Below are 26,237 nucleotides of genomic sequence, written 5' to 3'. Positions count from 1 at the left end.
ATGGCAACTCTCCGTCTAGCCAAGACCAACACCAGTTGGACAAATTTGTATGATATCTTCCTGCCCTCTGGACACTTAAAGTTACAGTGCAGACAACACAGAGTGGTAAGGTCTATGTTTAGGTGTGTGGTCCTTCGTATGTCTGCAACTACCTGGGTCCAGTAAGTCTGTACCAGTCGACACTGCCAAGCTAAATGCAGAAAATCGGCTACGCTGGCTTTGCATCGAGCACAACTATCTGAGCGAGATGGAGTCATATGGTGCACGTCCATGGGAGTAAGACAAGTCCTGTGAAGGAAATTGTAGTTCACCAACTTAAAGTGGGCATTACCGGAGATGGAGTGTGTGAGTTTGTTGACTCTCGTCCAGTCAGCGTCATCCAGCAGAGGGTCTAGATCCAAGTTTCAGGCCAGTGGAGCCCGTGGGGGAGTCCCTGCGGCATCCATACGCATAGCCCTATACAACTGCGTGATCAAGTGTTACTCTGCACCACAGGTCAAGACAACCCATAGGGTTTGCATAGCCAATGGTGCAGCGAGGTAGGATGGCCAGGTTACCCTGCCTATTTCGGCCAAGCCTGCATGGTGTGGGAAATGACCAGGCCCAAGAGAAAATTCTAGACGGGCATCTACAAAGGATATAAAGGTTTCACCAGGGTATAAATCCCCAAGATAGGTGCAATCACCTTCCCGCCACACCTGGAAGGACATATTGTCCATCATTTGTTTAACCTGTTTAAGCGTCAAGATTGGGACTTCCCTGTGAAAATATTCAGTCAAAATTAGTTGAGCACACCCGTGCCCTTATGTACAGGAACCAAGAGGATGGCAATATATCTGATCCTTTGATTTCCTAAAATTGTAGTGGTTCTTCCCAAAACGGACGGTGCAATGATTGGTACCTTGTAAAAAGCTGGAGCTCTTGATCCTTTATCTTCCTTAATTGAAGAGGCTAAATCTTGAGCAGGTGTGTTCTTAATAGGATTTCACCATCAAGCTGTGAATCCTTGAGGGAGCATTTACATTACTGGTCACTAAATAGAACATTCATGTGGGCAATCCATTGCTGATCTGTGATAGCCTAGTGTCAGAAAATTCTCCCAGAACCTGTTATACCAGCAGCTAAAACTCTGTAGGTTTTTAGAACAAAGCTTCACAAATACATTGGCATTCATGATGAGCATAAGCTGTTGGTTGTTCAATAGATTGTAGATATCATTTTTTTAACTTCCAAAATCTTGATTTCAGCAGTTGTATTACTTTGGAACATAATAGCTAATAATTTTTTTCCTAGAGTTTGAGTCCATGACCTAGGTATTTACGAACCATGAATGAAAAATTTCCTAGGAAACGTGAAGGAAAGTTTCAATTATATTAAAGACTCCGAGGCGAGGATTATGCATAACTTTCTTCGTTTATTCACTACAGCAGCTTCAAGAAATAGCAACAAACCTACATTTCCCATGATGCAGGCAAAACATAGTTCTACCAATCAGCATTCAGGGTCCTTATGAAGAGGCATTGTTCCTCCCATTCCCACCTCTTTCTTTGGACTTTAGCTGCTGTGAATATTGGACCTCATCATCATTCTATGTTCTGATTGTTTTCTATTAAATAAAACAACATTTGTAATAAACACTCTATATATCATTGTTTTTGTGCTTCATTAACTTTATTACAAATAGACTCCCCTTTATACATCTGAAGGAATGACCTACTCATTAAGGAGGGGAACATGTCTCATCTCCAGCAAACCCTAAAATCTGGGAGGGAGACAATTAACCTGCGGTTTCTGTGGGTATGATAATCCTTCCCTCAGAGTCCTTCATAGAACTGACACTTTCCTCTACGTTTGCTAGGAAAGTTTTCATTTTATGTCAGGACCAGAAGCCAGGATTATGCAAATTTAAAGCTTACTTACCACAAGCCAGGTGATATCCACAATGGCCATAGCCCCTCTCGTCAAGTGTGCACTAAACAGGTTTGTGTCAATCCCAGCCTGATGTATTATTCAGCGTACTTGCCTGGCCATGGTAGGGGAAGAAACTGTCTGGAAAGGTTTCCTGAGGGCAATGAGAAGTTGCCGTTCTCCCAGTGATCTGAGCTCTTCAATAGCAGACTCATACGACTTGAGACACTCCACTACACACAATTTGGGTGAGTCAGGAAAAAACGGGTATAAACATCTCCCTGCTATGGGTCTTAGTAGCCCTTCAAACTGTAAGCGTAACCCCCTCCGGGGTATATATTCTTTCTGACAAATTGGGTGCACTGACGTCAGACACTCATCTGCAAGACACCATACACAACAACATAGCTAGCTTACCTGAGAAATCCTTTCTGCTCCGATATCTATGCCGAGGTCAAGAAAGAAAAAGATTAAGGACAGTTAACATCCCACAGCGCAGAATACCTTGGCACTGGCAGAAGAGAAAGGAGAGTGCCTCGTAGAAGTCTACAGACTAGAGGGTGATCCCCAACCGGGTGACCCTCCACCGGCAGATGACCTGCTGATATGGCATATCTAAAGGTATTTACTGACCTGTAAGCCATGCCTTGGTGCGCCAGCTCCAAAAGGAAATTCAGAATGTGTACCACATCTGATTCACTTATTAATGACACCAACCCAAACATCTACTACATGCAGACCGGTATAGTTTAGAGGTTCTTTTCGCCCATTGCCCTAAAGATAAGCTCTTGAGCTTGTTCTAAGAGACAAGGGATTTTCCATCTTTGCTGGTAATCCTCCATGCCATTAGAATCATCCTGTGAAGGTAGCGGGGGAACCAAATTGGAAAAGTCCAGGCAGTGCCAGAGAACTGGAAACCACGCTTGTTATCTCCATATCAGAGTGATCAGGACTATGTCCGCGCCTGTCGTCGGACTAGTGCCAAAACCCTCATCATCATTGCAAATGGGGGAAAGCTTATCCCTGTTCTTGACTGCAAACCTGCAGGAAGGCGTCTGTTGCCGCTGGGTCTTGTCTCCAGCTGAAGTATCTCAGTATTTGATGACTCAGTCTGGAGGCAAAAAAGTACACTGAGAACAGACCCCAGAGTCGGCAAAGTGAAGCACGAAACACAGAATCTAGCTTCCAGATGCTCTAATCCCTCAAATGTCTGGCATTCCAGTCCGCCACCCAATTGTCTGAGCCCGGGAGGTAATCCGCCACCACTGAGATTAGGTTGGAGAGGCAGTACTGCCACAACTCCTGCTATATCATTGTGAGAACCTTTGACCTTGTTCCACCTATGTGGTTAATATAGCTAACTGCCGAGACGTTGTCCATCTAGGGCAGCATGCAGCACTTGGCCCTGTCATTGGTCCAACATCTGATTGCAAAGGCGCCTGCCAGGAGTTCCAGACAATTAATGTGCATGGACCGCTGTTGTTCTGGCCAGCTTCCTCTTGTAGATGAATCTCCGCACCTGGCATCTGACTTGATGATGATATTGGATTCTGAACCAAAGATTCCTCTTCCTTTCCATGCCTCCAGGTGGGATAACCACCAGAGTATCTCTTCTTTGGCCTCCGCCGACAATGGTGCAAGATCAGGGTAGGTGAGTCCCTTCCTGAGGTGGGAGGTCTTGAGGCGCAGAAGAGCTCAGTAGTGGAGTGATCCAGGAAAGATATCTTCTATGGATGATAGGCGGCCCCCAAAGCTTGCTATCTGGTGGAGAGAAAATTTTGGGTTGGCCAGACGCCTTCTCATTTCCTGGTGAATCTTAGACAGCTTCCGAGTTTGAGTTGAAAGGCTGCAAAAAGTTTATCGAGTTGATCACAAATCCTAGGAATTAAAGCCTCCGGGAGGGAGTTAACTCTGGCTTCTTGTAGCTGATTATATACCCCAGTTCTTCCAGGAGCGAAATGGCCCTCCGCAGATGACTCCTCAGCCGTTCTGAGGATTGATCCTGTCATATGTCCTGTGCAGGCCCATTGTTGTTTTCTCTATGTTAGAATGCGCATGTTGTAGACTGTCCTTTGCTTTGCGCATGTTACTCTACAAACACATTTTGCTTTGTGCCTCACTGTACTGTCACACAGAACACGCTGTTGTTTTTGCTTTGTTCTTTCCTGGGATTTAGTCTGAGCATGTAGACAAGGTTGAACAACAATGCCCCTTGTTCATCTGTTCTTGTCAGGCCCTTACACCTAGACAAAACACGCAAATGCAGCTGTTTGGGAACACATACTTTTGTCAAATAGGTATGGACAGGTAGTTAACACACACTTGGAGAGGGACCTTTCCAATGGAAAAGATCGTGACCGCACCAGAGATGTAGAACTTTCATATGTGTATACTAAGGTACTGGATCTGCTGTGAACACCCAGAGATCTTCTGATATATAATCATTTTGCTTCTGTAGAAGGGGTAGGAGGTTAGGCTACACTGTTATATATAATGACAGCTCTGTTATGATTTATGGACTACTTGCTATGCTGACCATATCTGTATTAGTCAGTGTCCTGTAACCGCGATTCCTGAGAGGATCAAGAGTGTTGTGTTCTGGGGTGCCTAATCACTCGTTCCTCTGTGAGTGAGTAGGAGGGCAAGTGAGACACTATAGTTAGTCTGTCCCGGGCACTCAGATGGTTGGATGACTCATTCCCTGCCTACTAAGGTGGTAAGATCCCAAGCATAGTTCTGTGACGACTCAGAATCCCTGCAACAATCCATCAAAAGAATGTCATCTAGATAGACCATAAGTCGAAAGCCTTGTGTTTTGAGGAATTCCATCACCTGTTTCATCACCTTTGTAAAGCACCATGGTGCTGATGACAGGCCGAAGGGCAGTGTTGAGGATTTGTATACTTGGTGTTGCCAGAGGAACTGCAGGACAAGGTGATACAACCTGCAAATTGGGATGGTTAGGAAGGTGTTTTTAAGTCTAGGAGCACCAGCCAGTCCCCTGGATGCAAGATGTCTCATAGAAGGTGTAGGTCCTCCATCTTGAAGTGGCGATACACCACCCACTTGTTGTACTCCATCAGGTTTATGACTGAACGGAAACCCTTGTCCTTCTTCTCTACCAGGAAGATATTGCTGAAGAAGCCGTTGGGATGGAGGTACAATCTGACTATGTCCCACTTTGCTAACAAATGCAAAAAGACCAAATGATGGACAGAATGCAGAGCAATGTCATTCATTCACCCCAGTACAGAGATTTGGGCCTAAATTCATCGTGTTTTTTTGCTCACCATGCCATTCCAGTTTGAACCCAGCCATATGCAAGTCAGTCTTGACCCTGCACCAAATGGGAACAGTCCAGCCCGAACTGCCAGGCCAGGTCCTCTCTAGACTGGAATCAAGCATCCTAGGACCCGTATCGGGGTTTCACTCCTCATCAGCCAGGGTAGCTTGACTCCAATGGCATGGGGAGTAAAATAATGATGGATAACCCAGATCTCTTGACTGGGGGTGAATGTTTTGATTTGTTCTTCATTCCGTCCATCAATTGTGTGTTTTTTGCCTCTTCGCTAACCAGTCTGAGTCCTCCTGATCTATGAGAAGAGCATGAGTCTCTGAGAAGGCAAGGGGGCGCTCCAAGGAGGCCTCCATGGGTGGCCCATAGACCTCTGTGCGGAAGCCTCCGGCTGTTTGAAGTACCCATGCATCTGCGGTTAGTTGGACACAATTATGAAAAAAATTTGCCAGCCTTGCTTGCACTGCCACCTGATGTGTCAAGTTCACGCTTACATGAATTTGTATTGGCAAGGGCCCCATCTTCCTGCGCCTCTGTAGGAGAAGAAGATGCCAAATTTTGACTGGTCTTGATAATATCTTCGTCTGGCATACTGGCCTTGTAGCGTTAGAGAAAGGGTGGCCGGCTGATTGCCCTCTACATCTGCAAGCCCCAGGGGAAACCTAAGTGGCAAACACTTTTGTTCAGCAAAGCCTAGGCTTTGTCGATTGAAGTAAATGGGGAGACAAACTTCCCCAGTTCTGTAATAAAGGAATCTCTTAAAGGAACCCCCAACACCACAGGTTTCCCCTCTGTGGAGGCTAGGTCCCCCAGTTTGGGGTCGACCTAAATACGAAGAGACCTGCGTCCCTCCATAGAGATGGCGCTGTTGGCATTTCCTTAGAATAAGATGGCACACTGAGCCCAGCCAGAGAGGGTTTCAGGTGAGATTAGTGAGCCTGACTGTTTGGCCCCCTCCGCCATGTCTAGTATCTTCCTGCTTTATCTTGCAGTTTTTCCTAGCATGACCGCCAGGAGCAGTCAATGCCCGTCTTAGGATCCTTGATGTATTTTGCCAGGAAGGTGTCCATTTTTGTGTCGATCTGTGGAGTAAGAGAGACTTTCTTCTCCAGAATGTTGGGAGGGGATGGGTATTCAGCTCTAAGCCTATTGCGGACTTGAGTGGCTTGTGGAGACTTGCTGTCACGTAAGCCGCCACCTTGTCCACTGGGACCCATTCCCACGACCTAGGGTGCAAGATATCATCTGAGTCTAACAGGTCAGCTAGCATAGGGTCTGTCTGTTTATTCTGGTCAGAGATCTACGATGAAGGATCTTATTTGGGAATCCAGGGTCTCCCTGAATCTTTATCATCGCCAGAGGAAGGGGGAGAAGCGGCACAGGTCATACAGGGGGGGTTAACAAGGGGCCACCCTCTGAGAGGTCAGCAGTACCAGATGGAAGGTCCAGGACTCCGGTACCCCCAAAGCGCATCTCACTCAGGATGTGGCCTGATGGCTAGGGTGGTCGACATCGGAGCTGGGAAACTGGGATCGACTCTTGGCGAGGACGCTCAACATCCTGTGATTCTGGGCAAATCACTTAACCTCCCCGTGCCTAACAAAAATGGATGTGTCCATCTGTAACGTAACTGGTGCTCTTGTAAAGTGCTCTGATACCTTCGGGTCTAGTTTGCGTTATATAAAACTCCCCCCAAAAAAATCTTTTTTATGCAATCAAAAGTGTCATCTAAGAAAGGGTCTCTGGGGTGTTTTAGTAGGTTTGGCTGGCTTTTGAAGTTCTGAGGACCCAGAGTTTCCTGAGATGCCTTCCCTTCGAGGAAGGGGTTCAAGGTGAGAATTCGCCAATTGAAGAAACTTTTTCTCCAAAGGCGCTAAGGCTGTTGTTATAGCCTTCTGCACTGAGACATCCATTGCCTCAGCAAGGTAAGTGTCCCAGGGAACAAATTTCACCTCTTCCTCCTCCACAAACAGAAGATTCCCCTTTATATATCATAGGTCAGTTAGACCATATTGACAACCAATGGCCGGTATAGACAGCGCTAACAGCGCGATCTGTCAATCCCAAAGGGTAAAGTTCAAGGGAGTTGGAGGAACCGAAAGATTCTTGTGGTCTAGGTCGTGTAGGGGAGGGGGCGACACCCTGTGCAATCCTTAGTTTAATAGTGCGGAGCCTGGACCATTCCTCTACAGACCTGAGTTTCAGACCCATGCCGGACGTTCTAATGATACAGAGTGACCCCTATCACGCTCCAAGCTCCTGGTCCCGGGGCCTTGTAACAGCAATCGCTGGGTATTCCGGCAGAATTGAGGTGAAATGCGTGGACCGTTGCCTTTTCCTTTTGCAGGAGCCGCTGAATACTGCACAGGACTCCCCAGGCAGGAAAAAGCAGGCTGCAGAATGACACCGCCTCCTGGTGGTCAGAGGACTGCTGCACCTGAGCGCGGTCTCCACGTTCTCAATTCGGCCATAGGTCAATAAATGAATCCGATTCCCACAGCCGCCTGAATAGGAATAACAATTGTTAGTGATCACACCTGAAATGAGCCCATCCTGACAATAGGGGTGATAACAGCACACAATAAAAGAGTCATGAGAGAAAGGGACATGATACTTGTCTGCTGCTGGAGCAGCAAAGAAAGAGGCGGAATAGGAAGGAATAATGCCTCTTCATAAGGACTCAGGATGCTGATTTGTGGAACCGTGTTGTTCTTTTTCCCCTGTATCATGGGGAATATAGTTCCTGAAACTGCTGGAGTGAATAAACAGAGACAATTATGAATAATACTCGACTAAGGTCCTGACATTGACTTATGCTTCTTAGTTTTGGAATTATCCCGCTTGTTGTTCTGAGTGGAACTGCACTATGCCAAATCAGCCCATAAATTCTCCAAGTGGCCTACTAAAAGCTGAAATGGTCATTTTGCGAGTGCCTCTTCTCATTACATTTGCAATTAAACAAAAGATTAATATTTCCATACTCCATATAATGAGGTTATCCTTAAGTCTAATATACCATTTGATAGTGCGTCCATCACAAATCTCTATCAATTTCCAAATCTGGTTGTTACTAAAATAAACCAACTCTTCAGATTCAGTTACTTGGCCCTGGTTGTCGCTGACAACCTCCTAGTCCACAAAATAGAATGCTCGAGATTTGTGTAATGAGCTGGAGAATCATTTGAGATTCTTACATTTTTGTTTTTCAGCAATAAAACATGCAATTCCTATACACAGTCATGGATCCCCTCTTGTATTTCCTTTGATAAATAAATTGTATGTGTTCAGTAACACAGAGTTCATCCACCATATTCATGAAGGAGCCATAAAATTGCTTACAAAAATATTACCATTACGTCCTAGTGATTCTATCCATCTCCCCAGTGTATGTGTCTCTCGGATATGGATCTTGTTACTAAGGCATACAGCAACCCTATGAATGAAGAGAGACGTGTAATAGACGAGATTGTGGTCCAGTATGACATTCGGCTGCATAAATCTTACTGCTAACGAGTGGTCCTTTGTCTTAAACACTTGGTCAGATGTACAGAACTTTTGCCTTCTAAGTAATGTAATTATAGAGTTCACAATCCCGGTTTAATCCTTAGGCTACAGCATTCATTTTTATGAGTAATTTCGTTTTATTCTCTGCACAAGTTCAGATTGCAATTCCTTCGGTGCATGGCTTTGCAAAGTGCCCAAAAACCGTATTCAGTTAAATTATTTTACTAAGTGAACATTGTTATAATGAACCACCATTGAGTAATTGAATATTTAGCATCGTGTTCATAGCTGCAAAATGGTTCTTCTGTTGTTCCTTCATATTTCTTATTTCAGCGCCTACTTAAATTGTATTTAGCGTACAAGTGTTCAGATACACACATTGGCCCTGATTAAGAGTTGCTCATTAAATTCTGACCAATGCGTAAACCCCTGTTTCCGCATGGGTCGAAATTACAAGTTTGGTTTTATATAACTCATCCAATAATTATCAGATACGTTAAATAACTAAGCATTTGTTACATTTCGGCTGGTTAAACCTGGTGAAATTTAAGAGGGGAAAAGCATACAGTATTTACCGTAGTATGTGAATTTTGGTGTGCTAAATGCTAAAATCTGCATATTTTTCCCCAGAAGCTTGTAATAGGTGCTATTTATCGCACCCGATAAATAACAGACCTGGTGTTATCGTTATTTACCAGTCCCAATAAATTGCACCTATACTTGTAAAAAGACCCAATGTGTTTTATTTCAATTGATAGTTCACTTGAGATTGTATGTTCAGCCTTCATGTGCATGAAAAATGTAACTTTTTCTTCTGTATTGGTCAAATAAAATGGAGCCATAGGGCTCCACACCGATTCATTCATATAAAGTAACAAAGTAACATGTGCCTTTTTTCCACTTGAAATATGTCAGAGAATGGAGGGAAAGAAGAAAAACTGCATTCAGCCAAATGTTAACTTTCAGCTGTTAAAATTGAAAAAAGTGGCAGACGTTACATTGGAAAAAAATTAAATGAGTGGATTATTCTTGAATTTTGTTTTGTTGGCTAATAAATGCGCATGTTGGTTGGAACACCCCCCTCAACATTTCTAATATTCTATTTGCAATAGGAAAACTGCACTGTTTAGAGGTTAGATTATTTGACTGAGGTCAAATTATTAGTTGTACTCTGCTGTCAGGCTGTCCTAAATTGGATGCCCCCTTCTTTCTGATGTTTTGTTTGGTTATGTAGAGCGTATTATTTTCTGTTCAGACTTCTTTTTAAGCCATAGAATAACATTGATATTTCTGTCTAGGTGGTGAAGATGAATCTGGTCCACAGATGCAATATCCTATTCCGTATAAACCCCAAGATGTCTACTTGCAACAAGATGATGATCAACAGGGATGGGTGTCGTGGGCCTGGTCCTTTGTTCCTGCTATTGTTAGCTACGAAAATGAAGGAGAAGAAGGCTACACAGGATTTGAGGATGGCTCAACGCCCCATCTGAAGTCTCAGGTTTTCAAAGATCCAATTGTTTCTGTGGGATTCTATTGCACAAAGGCAACAGTCACTTTCAAGGTATGTCTTATTCCGCAGCACGGAACCTGCATGTCTATGTACCTCAATATGTAACGCGTTTCTCCTTTCTGGACAATGATGGGCAGTTCCATTTCATTCAAAATTTTGTAAACTATGACTATTACATGAAGTCCACTGGACCGTTTCACAAACTCACAAGGCATTTACATTGTGTAACAGTACATTCATAATGTGAGAAGTTGACCTGGTATATGCTGGTCACTAGTTAAAGTGGCCACCTTGCACCAGTACAATTCGACTCTTATGGTAGATAGGTTTAAGACAACCTTTTTAAGAAAGCTATCCTAGTGGTAGCTGTGGAGAGCAGCCTTCAGGCTAAGTCTTTAGATGAATGTAAAGCAGCATGTTTTACCTTATAATCTCCTGAATTACCAAATAAAAGGACACCACACAGGTATATATATAAAATATATATGTATTTATTTCTAACACACTCTACTAATCTCTTTATGAGATTAGAAGTCAAGGACATATGCACAAATCAACGTTTCACAACAAATGAAGCACTTATATGGCTGGGGCCCTAGGGGCGTACCAGACCATATACTAAAAAAAGAGGTGTAAGAATATCGACTTGCGAGGGGACAAGGCCTATGGCCTGCAGAAGCGCTGGGGCCTCACTAATCCACCCAAGGCAGGTAAGTAAAGGACCCACGGGAGACGCATGCAGTGTGAGAACACAGCAGCGGATCCCAATAGATACTTCGGGAGAGTCTACAAGCAAGTCACTTACAGGGTAAGTAGTTCTAGAGCCAACACCCACAGGAGCACCGTAGTGCTGGAGTTACCTCACCCAGGGCAGCCGGGTGCAAAGGTGTCTTTTGGTGTCGGGTCGCGGCGTCGTTTTCAATGGGAGCCAAAGAAGCCTTGCTGCTTGTGAAGACAGGAGAAGTGTCCGGTGTGGAATCCAAGGCTGGATTCAGAAGAAAGAAGACCTGAAAGCAGAAGACACAGTGTTCATAGTCACTTGCTAGTGACCCGGGGCCAGGAAGCTGGATGCCCACAGTAGTCGGGTGATTTCAGTTGATCACGGGTGTCTTGGCTCTTCAGCCAGGAGGCGTCAGCGACGACCAGGAGCTGGATTTGGCGTGTCCCACGAAGTCTGCAGCTTACTGAGGTGTCTGCAACTGGATTGGAGCCAACAAGCCTTGGCAACAGCAAGTCTCGTGGAAAGTGAAGAAAGTCAGCGGTGCAGACCAGCAAGGTCTGAGGGACTCACCCAGCGAGGGTAAGTCAGGGCAGGCCTGGAGCAACCAGTGGAGCCCTTTGGTTCTGTAGAAAAGTCTTCTGGGGACCCACAAGCCAGCCGGCAAGATATCGCGAAGACGCCTCGGGAGGAATCACTCACCAGGAGCCCACGGTCACTCGGGACGAGGTAGGCCTCTGATCTTCGGAGGAAATCCTGCTGGAGGCTTGGACCACACGTGGTCCAATGCACAAGTTCGTAGAACGTCGTGGAGGGGTTGCACTCGACAATAGTGCACGGTACCCGGGTATTGCTGTTCCTCGTCACTCGTGGGGTCCACTTGCCTCAGCTTCGCTGGGGACCCACGGTAGCCTTGGAGAAGACTGGAAATCCACTTCTGGGGCTGCAGGGACTTCGGACTCCGGCGGGAGCGGGAAAGTTAGCGACTGTTGATGCAAAGTTTTGGTGCCTGCCAAGCAGGGGAGTCACTCCTTGACTCCAAGGGAGATTCTTCAGTCTTCCAAAGGTAGTGGAACGTCTAAGGTCCAGGATTCTTCTTCAGAGCTTCGTCCAGGGATATCTAGTTTGCAATGGCAAGGGTTCCCTAACTTACACTACAAGGAAGGGAGGGACTAGCTCTATGACCACTCCTATAGGAGGGTCAGAGGAGGGGGTGGCTACACCCACTTCCTTTTGTCCAGTTTCGCGCCAAAGCAGGGGCTGGTAGCCCCTGAACCGGTTGTTTAGAGAGAACAGAGAGGCTGGGGCCCTGATTAGCAGGGACCCAGCCAGACTATAGCCAGAAACCAGTGTAAACATCAGAAAAAAAAGTGGGGGCAACATAAGTGCAGATCCTACTCTCCTACACATTTCATTCAACATTTTGTAAACTATGACTATTACATGAAGTCCACAGGACCGTTTCACAAACTCACAAGGCATTTACATTGTGTAACAGTACATTCAAGAACAATTCTTAACGTTTACTTCCTAATTTTTAACAGATTCAGTTTTAAACATTATTTAAAGTTCAACAAACATAAACCACAACAAGCATTGCTTTAATAATAGTATACAGGCAAGTGAGATGAGATTCACACAGACAATGTTCCCGTATAGCTTTTTACAGACTTTCAAGAATATGAACTCCTAAAATGTGAGTCGAAAGGTGACCTTACTCTTTGGAAGGGGCCAAAGCACAGAAAAGTTTTTATTATAGCCAATTAGTGATTCATCTGCAACACTAAGTAATAATTTGTTGAAATAAAACCAGGAGTTTCTTTGTGGCATGCATGCCATTCACGCCAGAGTTCTATCACTCTCCTCCATATCATACACAATATTGTGAAGTATGAAACGAGGCATACTGTTAAATTCATCTTAATGAATTGTTCTTGTGATCATAGCAGTATTGAATATTACAAATCTTATCTTGAGGTATCCTTCAATAAGCTCTATACTCACGTTAAATATGTCTGCAATAGCCTTCTCCAGTAGTGCAGAGATTACCATTGTAACACAATTCCAGACCTTTGTGTTTACTGAATTGTGCTACACAAGTTAAGCAAGTCTAACCAGCAGAAAATTATTTCAGGCAACTAGTGTGCAAAAGCTCTGATCATGTAGAGCCCATGTAAGAGTTAATTTAACTCCTGTAATGAAGGTGTAGGGCCCCAGGCATCGGATCGACCTTTATCATCGAAATCACCAACCTTATCACTACACGTTCAGTCAATTACTCGACTAACTTCCTCAGTGACCTCAGTCTCAAAAATTATGATTCTTCCAAGACCATGAAGAAAACAACCTTCTGACCTTTGCTGTTTTCAGACACCTTATCTGACCATAATCACTGCCATTTTAGGTGGTAGTGTCATGCTCCAGTCCCCATGTGCTACCCCGCTCAACATCTATTTAGATGCAGTTACTGCATGGTAGGGCCATTTTGTTCTTCTTTGCATCTTAACTCGGATCCAGTCACTGTTACTCGCCAATTGGCAATTGAGTATTATAATCGATCATCAACCTTACCATTCTTCATTTTGTCTTTTTGGTACTCTCATTTATCTTTCATACAGTTTCCAGCATGTCTATTTCTTACAACATTACTCTTTACCTCTGTGCTATTTACCCCCACGCAGAATTCTCTCATATACTGCTGGTTTTTTGGGTGTTTATTTCACCTGAGCTGGGCAATATTGATTCTCTTACTCCCTAATCTCCACCATTGTCTTGTCGGCTAAACACTCCAGCCTCCATGTGCATCCCTGCGACTCCTAATTAGATGTGATCACTCTGTATTTGCATGCAGCGGACATGCCAAAGACAAGCCCGTCTGCACATGTCCATATCCAGATGCGTCTAGACATGCTGCACAAACCTAGATTGATCTGGTTCCTCTTTTAGTCTTTGCTGATGGTGGGCCTATGAATGATATCATACTAAGACACAAGGTCTGTTGCCACTTTCTTCACCTCATTACACAGTAGAGAACAGTGCTATTAATATTCTCAAGTCAGAAAATCTGTACCAGAGCATTACAACATGTAAAATCTCTTCTACTAGCTCCTCTCCCCTGCTAAAACCCATCTTGCTGCTTCATCATAGCCATACTCTGCAGTATAAATTCTGCCCTTAAACATTGCACTTTGCACAGATAAGCAATTTGAGTGCATAGCTTAGGCCTTTGTTCTCACACTAAGATATGGCTCCATGATGTGCCTGGCACTGGATTCGTTTTTACCTCCCAGTTATTCTAATGTAAGGCGTGATTTTATCAAATAAATCGGATGTGGAGTTGCAATAATTTATAAAAATTAACTTGTTCTTAAGCCTAATCCTTTTCAGCAATCATTCATGGGCGAATTCTTGACCTGTGAATGCACATTTGGTTCATTCACTTTATATAGCTGTTTAATTTACCATGTCTTGCAGACTATTTATTCAAACATCAGCAGCTGTTTTGCAGGACATCAGTAATTCTATTCTTCACTTGATCTACACTTGATCTTAGCCAAAAGGCCGAGAAGCGATCAGTAATTCTATTCTTAATAGCAACCATATACTAACATTAGGAGATTTCAGCTAATTGCTGGAACAGCATAATAGCCCTGGCTTGCATGTTCTAAAAGACCTAGATACCTTAATCTGACCTTATTGTACTTGGACCGTAATCCTCTCTCAGGGCATCTGTTTAAGGTCATCCTTATTTCCCCAGTTCTAGATTGCAATTCCTGTCCTGTCTCTCCTGCCTGGTCTGACCATGTAGGAGTCTCCTTCACACTAAGGGGTCGATTGCGATCTCATTAGGAAGGGCTCCGAATCGGATTTGGGTTTGCCGAATCCGATATGGAACCCTTGTTTCCGACCAAATTGTACCCAGTTCCGAACAACCAATTACGATGCCCGTAAACCGGTAGGGCTGTCCGAATCAGTTCCGAAAGGCTTTCGGATCCGATTCGTTCAGCTCTATGGGCTCGTTTTCTGAGCGAGCGAGTAAGATGACCGATTTGGACAGCCGTTCCGAATCTGTTTCCCCAGAACCAATCGGCTGTCGGATTCGGTCTTTGGGGGCCCGTAAAAGGCACCCCTTCACCTGGAACCCTCCAAATCGGGCCCGTGGGGGTACTCAAGGGACCCCCCCTTTCCAACCATGCACAGTGTGGCAGGCACCATACAGTGCCTGCCACAGGGTGCAAGGATTTCCCCAACCACCCCTTTCTTGAATGGGAGCCTGTGTTCTCGTTCTAAACACAGGCTCCCATTGAAGGCAAAGGGAATCGGACCGAATCATATCCGGTTGCATAGTAATTGTTCGGTCAGACTCCCCCGATCCGAGTCGTTTGGAAAGCATTCCGGAGCCGAATCGGTCGGAATGCTTTCCGAACGAGATCGTAATTGGCCCCTAAAAGTTGTAAAAACACAGAATTCCAAATCTCAAAAAATATCAATTTCAAACAGGAACTGGAATCCTTTTTCTCTACAGCAAGTCTCTATGTCGATCCTGGAAGCATTTCCTTGAAATTTAGAACGAAACCGTATAGTAGATATTAATGAACTTCTGACCACTTTCAATCAAAATCTGACAAATGTATTGTACCCTACTCTTCCTTTGCAAATATCTTATTGTTCCACCACCCCCAGGCACAGAGCCAATCTGTGAGTAACCTCAGAACTTGTTTCCCTAAAGTTAGAAATCCATAAGACAGAAAGACGTTGTAGAAGGAAATATGTTTCCTCAGCTAAGTTCAAATATACTATTCAAATATACTAAACATCATATTCGCTTAGCTAAACAACATTATTGTTCAGCAAATATGACCAGTGAACGCTCCAAATCTAGGTAAAGAACTGTTTTAAGGGAGTGAAGATTTGTGTGTACACTAGACTAAGCAGAGTCCGATCTTAACTAATCCTAGAGTGTTTGGGAAGGTATCTGCCTTCTTCAGCACCAAGAAAGAGAAGATTAGTTCTAAAATAAAGCATGATCTTGTCTCCTTTGACTGTTCTTTAATAATCAAGCCCCCTTTGCCTTAGGAAATGGTTTCTATCTTGCCAGTTAGGTCTTTGTTGCCGAGGTAGTTACGCTCATCTCCACTGCTAGACCTTTTGTCTTTCCTAAAAACCTATGTATGGCTAAAAATGTGAAACAAATTGCTCCTTAATTAACTATGGGACAAAGTGGTTCCTCCAGTGTTCCTTAATTCTCTAGTTAACAACACATACGAGCATATACAGATATGCTTGTCCACCCTAGAAAGCCCACAGGCAATTAGAAATGCTTTCTCCATTATCTCGACGGAGATTAAGAATTTACTCTCTAGAGCAGCAAAGAAAACTTTACCAAGCAGCATAGGCTGGTTTGATAGATCTTGCTCAAAGGCTTTGAAGCACCTTAAAATCAGCCTAAAAAACAAACCCCGAAACCAGCCGGAAATCCGGGATGCAAGACAAAAATACCGTGCTGCACGGGTGGCAAGAACGAAACAGTTAAAAGCAGAGGCTTGGCAAGCTTTACAGGAAGCTTCTAACAATAGGGATAATACCGCTTTTTGGAAAGCTGTCAATGCACCCTTTCTGCAGTGCACACGGGTTACAAAGATCGAGATGGCTATACCCGCCGATACCTGGGTTGACCATTTTGGCACATTATATGATCCAAAAGAACATATAGTCCCTACAGTTAGCTCGGATTCCCTTTATAATCATGACAAAGAGTTGAATGCCCCTACCCTTTTTCCTTTAGACCTTACCTTTGACTGTACCGAGGTGCTCTTGGCACTGACAGAAAGCCCCTCTGGGAAGGCTCCCGGTCCTGACTGTGTACCTAGTGACGTTTTTAAATCACAGCTGGACTTATGGGCCCCATTGCTCACAAATGTTCTAAATTCCTTGAATAAAATAGGTTTTATAGACACATGGCCTGAAGCGGTCGTTGTCCCGATTTTTAAGAAAGGTGATAGGAACAACCCTTCTAATTATCGCCCTATTTCATTGCTCGACTCTCTTATGAAAGTCGCAGGGCGTATTATTTTAAATCGGATTCACGATTGGTTGGGTGAACAAGACATCATTTCTAATTTTCAATACGGTTTCAGACAGGGCAGAGGCACTATTGAGCAAGGTTTGAATTTGACCCTTATTATTGCTAAATACACCCAGGCAAAAAAAGGGAACCTTTTCGTGACCTTTGTAGATCTTAGTTCTGCATTCGACTGCGTCAACCACGAGCTTCTCTGGGAATCCCTTGTTGAGATTGGTATCGAGCCCCCCATTCTCGCATTTATTAAAGAGCTTTATAGGGGAGCATCAGCCCGTGTCAGATTCGGCAGACAAGGAGAGTGTTCTGATAGCTTTTATATTAAAAGAGGTGTAAGGCAGGGCTGTATCCTAGCCCCCCTACTCTTCACTCTCTATATAAACTCTGTTGGCCAGTACCTCAATAGAAATTATTATGATTATCCCACCATAAATGGGAAACCCATACCTATATTACTCTACGCGGATGATGCAGCAATCATGTCACAGACCCGCAGGGGCCTCCAAAGTGCAGTAAATGACTTTACAGATTTCATGTCACAGCGAGGTTTAAAAATCAATGCGTCAAAAACTTTTACCATGTCCTGTGGCCTGGGAATAGGGAATAGAAAATGCTCCATTTTTATAAACGGTAGCAAGCTCGAAAGCGTTGACAGGTTTCCCTACTTGGGCATTACCTTTGAGAGGAAGGGTTCCTGGCGGGCTGCTGCCCAAGCTCGAGGAGCTGCTTTTTCCAAAGCTATAGGAGCGCTGATTAATTTTTCGAAAAAACTAGGAGGACGCCCGATCATCCCCTTATCACAGATCTATCGTGCCAAGTGTGTTTCTACTGGTATATATGGATCTGGGATTTGGGGAATAGATCAGGCAGTCCACATACAACGCTCCGAGAACTTATTCCTACGCTATCTTTTGGCCACTCCACGTGGTACTTCTGTTTTTGCAATGCACAATGAACTTGGTTTTACATATATTATGGACATGATAAAATCTGCTCCTATAATTTTATGGCATAAAGTCTGGACCTCTCCCGAAACACACTTCAATAGGGAAATTATTATGGATTGCCTCAGTTTGAGCAAGGCGGATCGATTCAAATGGTTGAATTATATTAGAAACTTGTCACGTGATATAGGGCACCCAGAATTTTTTACTGATCCTTCCACGTTAAACAACATACCCAAAGTCACCTTAAAACGATTAGTCGCCAGCCATTTGGCTGACCAACGTTGGACCATTGAAAATGCCAAGCATACCGTGCTGGAATATCAACTCTCCACTACTGTTGAAGGGATGCAACATTATCTTTCTTTAATTCCTTCCCCATTCTCCCGTATGCTTGTGACTCGTTTCCGCACCGATACCTTTTTCAGATTGCTGACATTTCCGAACCAGAACTGTTGGTCGAGAAATCTGGAGAAATGCCCATGTGATGGTCTGTCATCACAGTCTAATATTCATTGCATTTTATTTTGTAACTTTTATCAATTGCCAAGGGTTACCTATCTGAAACCACTGCTCAAATCCTGGGGATTACGTTCCTGCAGGGCAGCCTATCTCAAAATGAAAGCATTAGATAGCCCACTAGCTGCCGCAGTGGTATCCTTTTATTTGAAAAAGATTGTAACAACCAGGGCCTCCATGCAGCCATAAAAGATTAAAATGCCCTTTTATGCTATATGTCTTCCCTCCCCATCCAGTGAATCTCATAAGGGTTATTCTTTAATTTTTAAATCATGTTCTCTATCACTCTTTTTAAAACTTTTATGTCATTTATGAGGTTTTAATATGAATTTATTGTACTTTTATGATAATGTTTTACATATCGAATAAAGGAATTTTGAATTTGAATTTGAACTATGGATTTAACCACTCTTTTTAAACGATCCTTTATTCACAGTACAGTACTTGAATTATGGAAAGCAGCAATGATGTAAACCTTTGCTGAAAAAGCCCACTCTCTCCCATAAGGATCCTAATACCTATTGACCTATCTCTTTGCCACCCTATGTGGAAAAAATATTAGAAAAAACATTTTCATCTGTTAACTTCATTAAATCCAATAGCGCTAGTACAGAACTAGTAAGGGTGTCCTGAACAATACATACCTACTGACCAATGGTCCTGTTCATCTTGGCCTTGTCTGTAGCCTTTATATTATCCTTCATTCGCACCTTCTGGACAGAGGCAAAGCAGTGAATGGCCAGTTAAGCCAGCCAACAAGTGGGTGAGTTTTTTTTCTTGCTAACCATTTTCAAACACTTTACCTCCCGCCTTTGAAATCAGACACTAGAGGCTAAGGGTTTTTCACTGAGGTGTCCCTCAGGGTTCAATAGTCTCACCTCTGTTATTCAATGTTTATATGTTATCACTTGCTCATTTGCTATGTAAGATGGGCATTTTGGTTTACTTGCATGCTGACAGTACCTGACCACTATTCAAATTATCCATTCTCCAAACCAAATCCCCTGGTTCCGCCTCCAATATGGCCAACATTGAATGGCTCCCAACATTTTGAGGCCCAGTCTTGTTGCATTAGAGATTCTTGTTACAAAGGACTATGTCGACAAATGGAGCACCAACCAATGGCCAACTATCATGACCCCCTTCCCCCCCTCCAAACCCTTAACAACATCCTGTTAAAATTGTTCGGAATCTAGGTTTCATCGTGGACTCAAATCTTTCTTTTTTAACTTCATGTCTCTAGAGTCCAAGCACCTGCATCTGCAGAAAATGCTCCTTTTGAGTTCTAACTTCTCCCCATATATCTCTGGTTACTACTTTAATAAAATCCCAGTTTGACTGTGGTAATTCATTTTAACTTTCCCTGCCTAAGGAACTACTCAGGAGATTCCAGCTTGTACAGAATATTAATATGTGCATGCTCACTGGCTCTTCAGGCAGGGATCATGTTTCCCCTGTTCTTGCCTGACCACATTGTCTACTCATTGAAGAGAAAGTCTTGTTTAAATTGCAGGTTATTGTTCATATTGTTCATAGGGTTATTTAAAACTCTGATTATGTATGTATATGGTATTTCTGTAGTACGAAACAAGCTAAATAGCAGAGGAGAGCTGCACAGGGTCAAGTCTGCTTTGTAAATTGTTTAGTGTTCTACTGTCCAGTGTAGCCAAAGTTAAGACTGCCTCTTTTTAAGACAGCGATTTCTGTGTCCCAGCAGCAAGGGAATGGAACAAACTACCCACTGAATTCTTCTTTCTAGCCCTATGTTTAGGAATAGTCTAAAATCTTTACTTTTAAAACTGCTTTTAAACTTCCTTAAAGTATAAAACTTATTTTACTTTCCCTTTTTTGCGTATTTCACTTTTTGTCCCGTTGCATTTGCCTTATTACCTGTAGCACCAAGTAACTATGGTGCAAGTGGGCTCTAAAAATAAAATAGAACATAACATAACACATCACATCATGATTCCTACCCTCTCCAAAGGAAGCAACATGGACCTCGTCTCCGCAACTGTACCAACCCTCGTCTGCCGTTCTCTTCCATGCCTGGACCTCTTGCACCCCAGCTTATCACAGTACGGCAAACCAGAAATATCCATGTAGAAGTTTCACTCTTAGAAAAAAATAATCATTGATGTTTAGCACTCATTGATGAGTGGTTAGTCAGCTCCATTGAGGATTTAAATGCTATATACATTTCATTTAAAATTTTAATCGAATTGATGCTATGGTACACTATTAGAATAGTCTTGACACCAATTTGGACTCCTAATTACATGTTAATGCCTAACCCACTCGCATCAACCATACATGTAGAGTCAATGTGGATAACCCACATACCATTAAAAATATGCTAATTAAAACCGGAGTTGAAAGCATCCCTATACTCCCAGGATCCTTCATCCAGAAATGGCACTATCCTCACACAGGAGAAAATATCATAAAGATCACTCTTTGCATGATCATTCACTTCTTCAGAAGGATGTTACACAACTCCATATTAAGTGAGATATCCCAGGTACAAAGCATTTTAAAATAGCTTTTTTCAACCGCACGTAGGTGTAAAAAAAGAGCTGGGTGGCATGATTGCTGCTAGTACGGATAAAAAGAAATAGCTAGGAATACTACTTTAAAATGCTCACTTGTAGGATACTGGAGAGAATCAGATGATGATGAACTCAGCACTGTAGCTAGAGGGTGGTGACTTTTAATGTACTGTGAAATAATTCTTCAAGGGATGCTGTATAATCCAATTCCATAATAGAAACCTGTAAAACTCAGGAACAAGGGTCCAGACATAACAGAAGGTGGAGTGAGTTTCCTTGTATTATGGGTACATCTTCCCACAGATTCCTCACCCTATAAATCTTTTCAGGTGCCTGACTGGTCCTGTAAACATTTCCCCACCAATAGATATCCAGCACCACCAGGTAGTGTAATGTGGTTTCAGCCATGTCTCCTCCTGCTGTATGTGATGACACAGAGTATATTAGGCTCCATCCAGCGCACTGGCAACAATCCGCTCTTGTTTTTCTGCATCTCATTGACATGGGTCCAAAGCTGTCTTGATGCCTTACCATTTAAAGGTCTCGACATTTTGACTGCAACCAGGTCATTTATCTCCTTATGAAACTTTAGGGTTTAAAGCCTTTCAGTGATACAGCAAGAAAATAGCCTTGTCTGACTGACATGACATCTGCACGTGTTATTTAGGCTTGGAACATGATGCCGCTTGCTGTGGCTCTGGTGCTTTGATGCACTAGGAAACAGTCAAGGAGCATAAGGGCAGGATATTTTTAATTGTGTCCAGCTAAAGCTCTCTCCTTCGCTTTCATGTAAGTCTTCTGACCAGGAAAGATCTGCAAAAATATCTTTCCACCAAAAAGACATAGGAAAGAGAAATCTTCCTTTAGGAAACTGTCCCACAATTGGGACCATTCCGAGTTTTACCTCCATTCCCGGATACCGGACTCTTCCTTATCCTGACCTTAAAAAAGATGAGAATGGAGTTCTGGCTCCATACGTTGACCATGTATAGATTGAGTACAAGCTGAACGAGCCTGGAGTACCTTGACCCTATGAGCTGAAGTTATTGCCACCAGCAATGCTGTCTTAAAACTGAGAAGTCAATCTGAGCATCTGTGCATAGGCTCAAATGGCGATGCTACTAAGAAGGTCAACACAAGATTCAGTTTGTTCACCCTTAAGATCTATCTACCCCGATGAGTTGATCTTCCATACCTGCCCATCCATTCTATCTAAGATATTGCTGCCTTTCACATTGGTCAGTCAGTTACTCTTCTATCCTTCCCATGCCACCAAGGAGGAGGAACGGCTACATAGACAGGACCCCAGATGTGCTGTGTCCTATTAGGTCGATCTGACTCAACACCCGGAGCAGATGAATAGCCCTTTTTTTACTTCACCGTAGTGAAACAGGGTACACCATTTCTTGTATGGTGATCCTTCTTATCGAGGTCTGCTGTGCCTTAGCCAAAGACTATCCAGGGGATATTAATTGACAATCCAAAGGGCTGTTGCTGCTTCCTTGGTACTCTTCATAGGTGTTCTGATGACTGACATCTGCTGAACAGTCCTTGAATACTTTTTCCGAACATTACTGCTTGACAGTTTAGTAACGCCGTGATGGTTACCTTCCAAGGGCTTCGAAACACGACTAGCTTGGTTAATCGTCACTACTTAATCCTGGCTTCTCAATGGTATTCTTATTGGTAAGATATATCGATCAAAAGAAAAATTACCTTGCCTTTGGTGATGAGATTTCTGGTTGTTTCATAAACTTTCCACAGTATTTTCACCACCCTCCCTCCTTCCCGGTGAGTTAGTGCAGTCATTAATATGATCACAGAGTATGAAAACATCTTGTAGGCTGCGTTTTTTGCTATTGTTGATGCTTCATTGATTCCTCTCAGCATGACTTGATGGGGCGCAGAAAAACAATACCAAGAACAAGTGACAGCGCACTGGTTGGCACCTAATGTACTCTGATTTTGGCATCTCCAGAGGGTGTGACTAAAGCTGCATAGTGCCTCTTGACAGCGTTGAAGAGCTATTGCAGGGGAATCATTTTCCAGAGTATTGTGACACCTTGAAAGAATATTCATAAGATGAGGAAAATGAGGGAAGCATAATTATCCATCAGAATATTGTTACCGAAGGTAACTTTCTTTCGTTAAAAGAGGTCCACCTCCTTGCAAAACTAGCAGCACATCATGTATAGGGGAACAGTCAAGGAATGTGCTTGAGTAATGGAAAATTACAGAAAAAGCTCCTGAATTTTGCCTTCTGAACAAGGGGTCGTTGGTCGGACAGAGAAGAGTTAAATAATAAAGAAAGAGACTGCAATATACCCTCGGAGCTGCAGGGAGCATGCTAGTTATGTTCTCTGTATAAGATGTGAACATGGCATTTGTAGACCACCATAGATGTTTTGAGCATGCCGCAGCAGCTGCTACTGAGTGCGGGTGGTGGGGCGGGGTTGTGCAGTTGGGGGGGTATACAAAAAAATGGACCTACCTGGGTGTCGCTGGGTGAGCCGCCTCTCCTCCATCGTCTTCTGGCACTGCAACATGAAGCACACGGCCTCCCAGAATCCCCTGTCCAATCACAACTCTGCCTTACAGCAGCGTTGTGATTGGTCTGAGTGCCCTGGTTCGGCGCTCCGACAGTGGCTTGGAGGCTGGGCATGTTCCCCACCAGGCTGTGTAATACAGCCCGGTGGGGAAGATGCAAAGTGCGCATGACAGTTTGACCATCCCAAAAGGGCCAGCCAAGCAGCCATGAGCACTTAGGAAGTGTGCTTAACACTCCTTTCCCCTCACTAGCCAGGCCAGCCCCCTCTGCCCCGCACCCAAGCAGGAAAGAAAAAGGAAAATGATAATAACTTTAGTAATGGCCATTTTCGTTTTTCTTTGTACACTTCTCGCAGAGCAGTGAGGGGACGCTCCTCTGCCTTAGCGGAGGAGCCGCCACTGGCAGCATGCAGTTCTGAGGACTATTACTAGGGGGTGTTTTATTTTAAAACCTTTCGAAATGCTTTAGTAATGTGTCCTGGAAGCTCTGATTTCAAGGCATGGGCTGTAAAACGCAGAAAATGAAGAGAAGGTGCAGTGCCCCGTGACTTAAATGAAGGGTAAACTCTTTCAGTTCAAACTAAGTAGAACATTTTGGGAGAGGGAAACCCCTGGAAATGGGATTCTCTCAGTATAAGTGTATGTGCAGATGGGCATGAGAGTGCAGAGAATTGTCCTGATTGCTTTGGGAGCAGCCACCAGGATGATTTAAGTAGTAAGCTGTGCAAGTACAGTGTTAGCATGCTTACAATTCTGTATAGGAATACAGACGTCATTTTCAAACTGTTAATCTCAATATTATGAGAGTAGTGTAAACTGGAACAGAATACTGTTTGTGCAAATCCACAATTTCTTTGAATGAAAAAGTTTTGTGTTTTCAAATTTATTCTAATATTATAGACGGTTGTATGACGTTCAATCACATTCTGTTGTAACGCATGCCTTTACCACGCATGCGTTACAACGTGAATGCCATTAAAACGCAAACCTTTACCACGCATATTTGTTCCAACAAATATTCCTTTACCACGCCTGCCTTTACCACAAAATTCTTTGTATGATAAAAGCATTTGCATGGGAAAGGTTTCCCTGACCCCTACCTTAAACCCTAATCTCGGTCCCTGTCGCACCCAACCCCTGGCCCCCAGCGCTTCTAAAAATTTTTTTAAAAACCTGCCCCTGACCCAAACCCTAAAACCCTACCCCTGCAGCCTATAACCTATCCTAAACCATACGCCTGCATGACCTCCCAACCCCCAGCCATTTCCCTATCCTAAACCACTACCCCTGCGCGACATGCCCTGCCTCCTCTACTTTCTTCTGCACAACGTGAGGTAGATATGGGATCTTCATTGCCCGTAAAGGGGTTTTATTGGGGAACATATACTTGTACCATTCTTTGATTTGCATATCCCGAACACATTATTTGCAGATGTTTCTCAATCTCACCCTCCTATGGCGGGCAGTATAAGAAGGCCACAGGCTTTTTCTGTTTTAGGTTTTGCTGCCCCTTCAACGCATAGAGCTGAGTAAATGCAGGCACTTCTTAACTTACTTGGTCATGCTGTGTGTACTTGCTTTCTCCCCTATCTGAAGTCACTTTTAAGGAAGCAGTCCAGGTGCCATTTTAGAGGGAAGCAACAGTGACTGATTATTTTTGGATCTTAGAATATGTGGAGCATGAATGTCTGGCTCAAATTGCTCCTTCGGGGAGGATGATGATGGTTCTCAAGACGCCTCCTCCCCACATCCCATGATTTTTGTTTTTTAAAGGCCAAATAATGCATTTTGCAGTATCATTTTCACATAAATATGTTTAATAGCCCTTGGTTCTGGAGGCACACCTATGATCTATCCATTATTTTGGGATATTTCATGAGTGACAAACTTCTTAGAATTCCAGGGTGGAAAACAGGGGCGGCTCCTCCGTTTGAGCGGAGGAGCGCTGCCCCACTTAAAACCCACCCCAAATAATAATAATACGTCATTTATAGAGCGCCTGGCTACACCAACAGGTGTGTCCCTTCGCTAAGAAGCAGTTTCAGCTAAAGTGGAAGGAGAACCGGATTAAAGCCAGGTTTTCAGGCCTCTACGAAAGGTGGACTCCGATTTCTCTGCGCGCAGCAGAGGTGGGAGTGTGTTCCAATTTTTGGCTGCCCATTAGCCAAATGAGCCGTGCTCCCATCCTTGCCTTTTATCTTCGGTATTTTGAGCAGGTGAGCTCCTGTTGATCTTAGCTCTCGACTGGGATTGTAAGGGGTTAGAAAATCACACAGAGAGCTGGGGCCTTTCCCCTGTATGCTCCGGTGACAGAAACACAGGGCTTTGAAAGGAATTCTCTTTCCAATTGGCAGCCAGTGAAGGGAGTCAAGGGCTTTCATCATTGAGGTACGCCTCGGTAAATTAAGGACAAGGCGTGCCGCCGCGTTCTGAATTCGTTGAAGGCGTTGCTGGCAACATTTTGGCGCACCCAGGTATAGGACATTCCCGTAGTCCAGCTGCGATGTCACCAAGGTGTGAACTATAGTTTTCCTTGCTGATACTGGGAGGATGTGTAATGTTTTCCTTAGCATCTTGAGGATGCCAAAGCATCTCCCTGCTACCTTTTTAGTATGGGACTCGAAAGATAGTTTTGGATCGAGCAACACTCCAAGATTCTTTACC

At 43.7% G+C, this 26,237-nt stretch overlaps 1 protein-coding gene across 1 annotated transcript in view; it reads left to right on the top strand.

Moving 5' to 3' along the window:
• VPS13B (vacuolar protein sorting 13 homolog B) overlaps window positions 1–26,237 on the top strand; it is a 2,934,705-nt gene that overhangs the window by 386,239 nt on the left and 2,522,229 nt on the right. Inside the window, exon 8 of the mRNA XM_085605186.1 lies at window positions 10,006–10,271. Within this exon, the coding sequence (XP_085461312.1) occupies window positions 10,006–10,271 (266 nt within the window). The remainder of the gene's footprint in view (window positions 1–10,005; window positions 10,272–26,237) is intronic.

Source organism: Triturus cristatus, chromosome 5_1, assembly GCF_964204655.1.
Source record: "Triturus cristatus chromosome 5_1, aTriCri1.1, whole genome shotgun sequence".
NCBI lineage: Eukaryota > Metazoa > Chordata > Amphibia > Caudata > Salamandridae > Triturus > Triturus cristatus.
The sequence above is the reverse complement of the archived record's forward strand: the minus strand, read 5'-3'. Positions and strand labels throughout refer to the sequence as shown.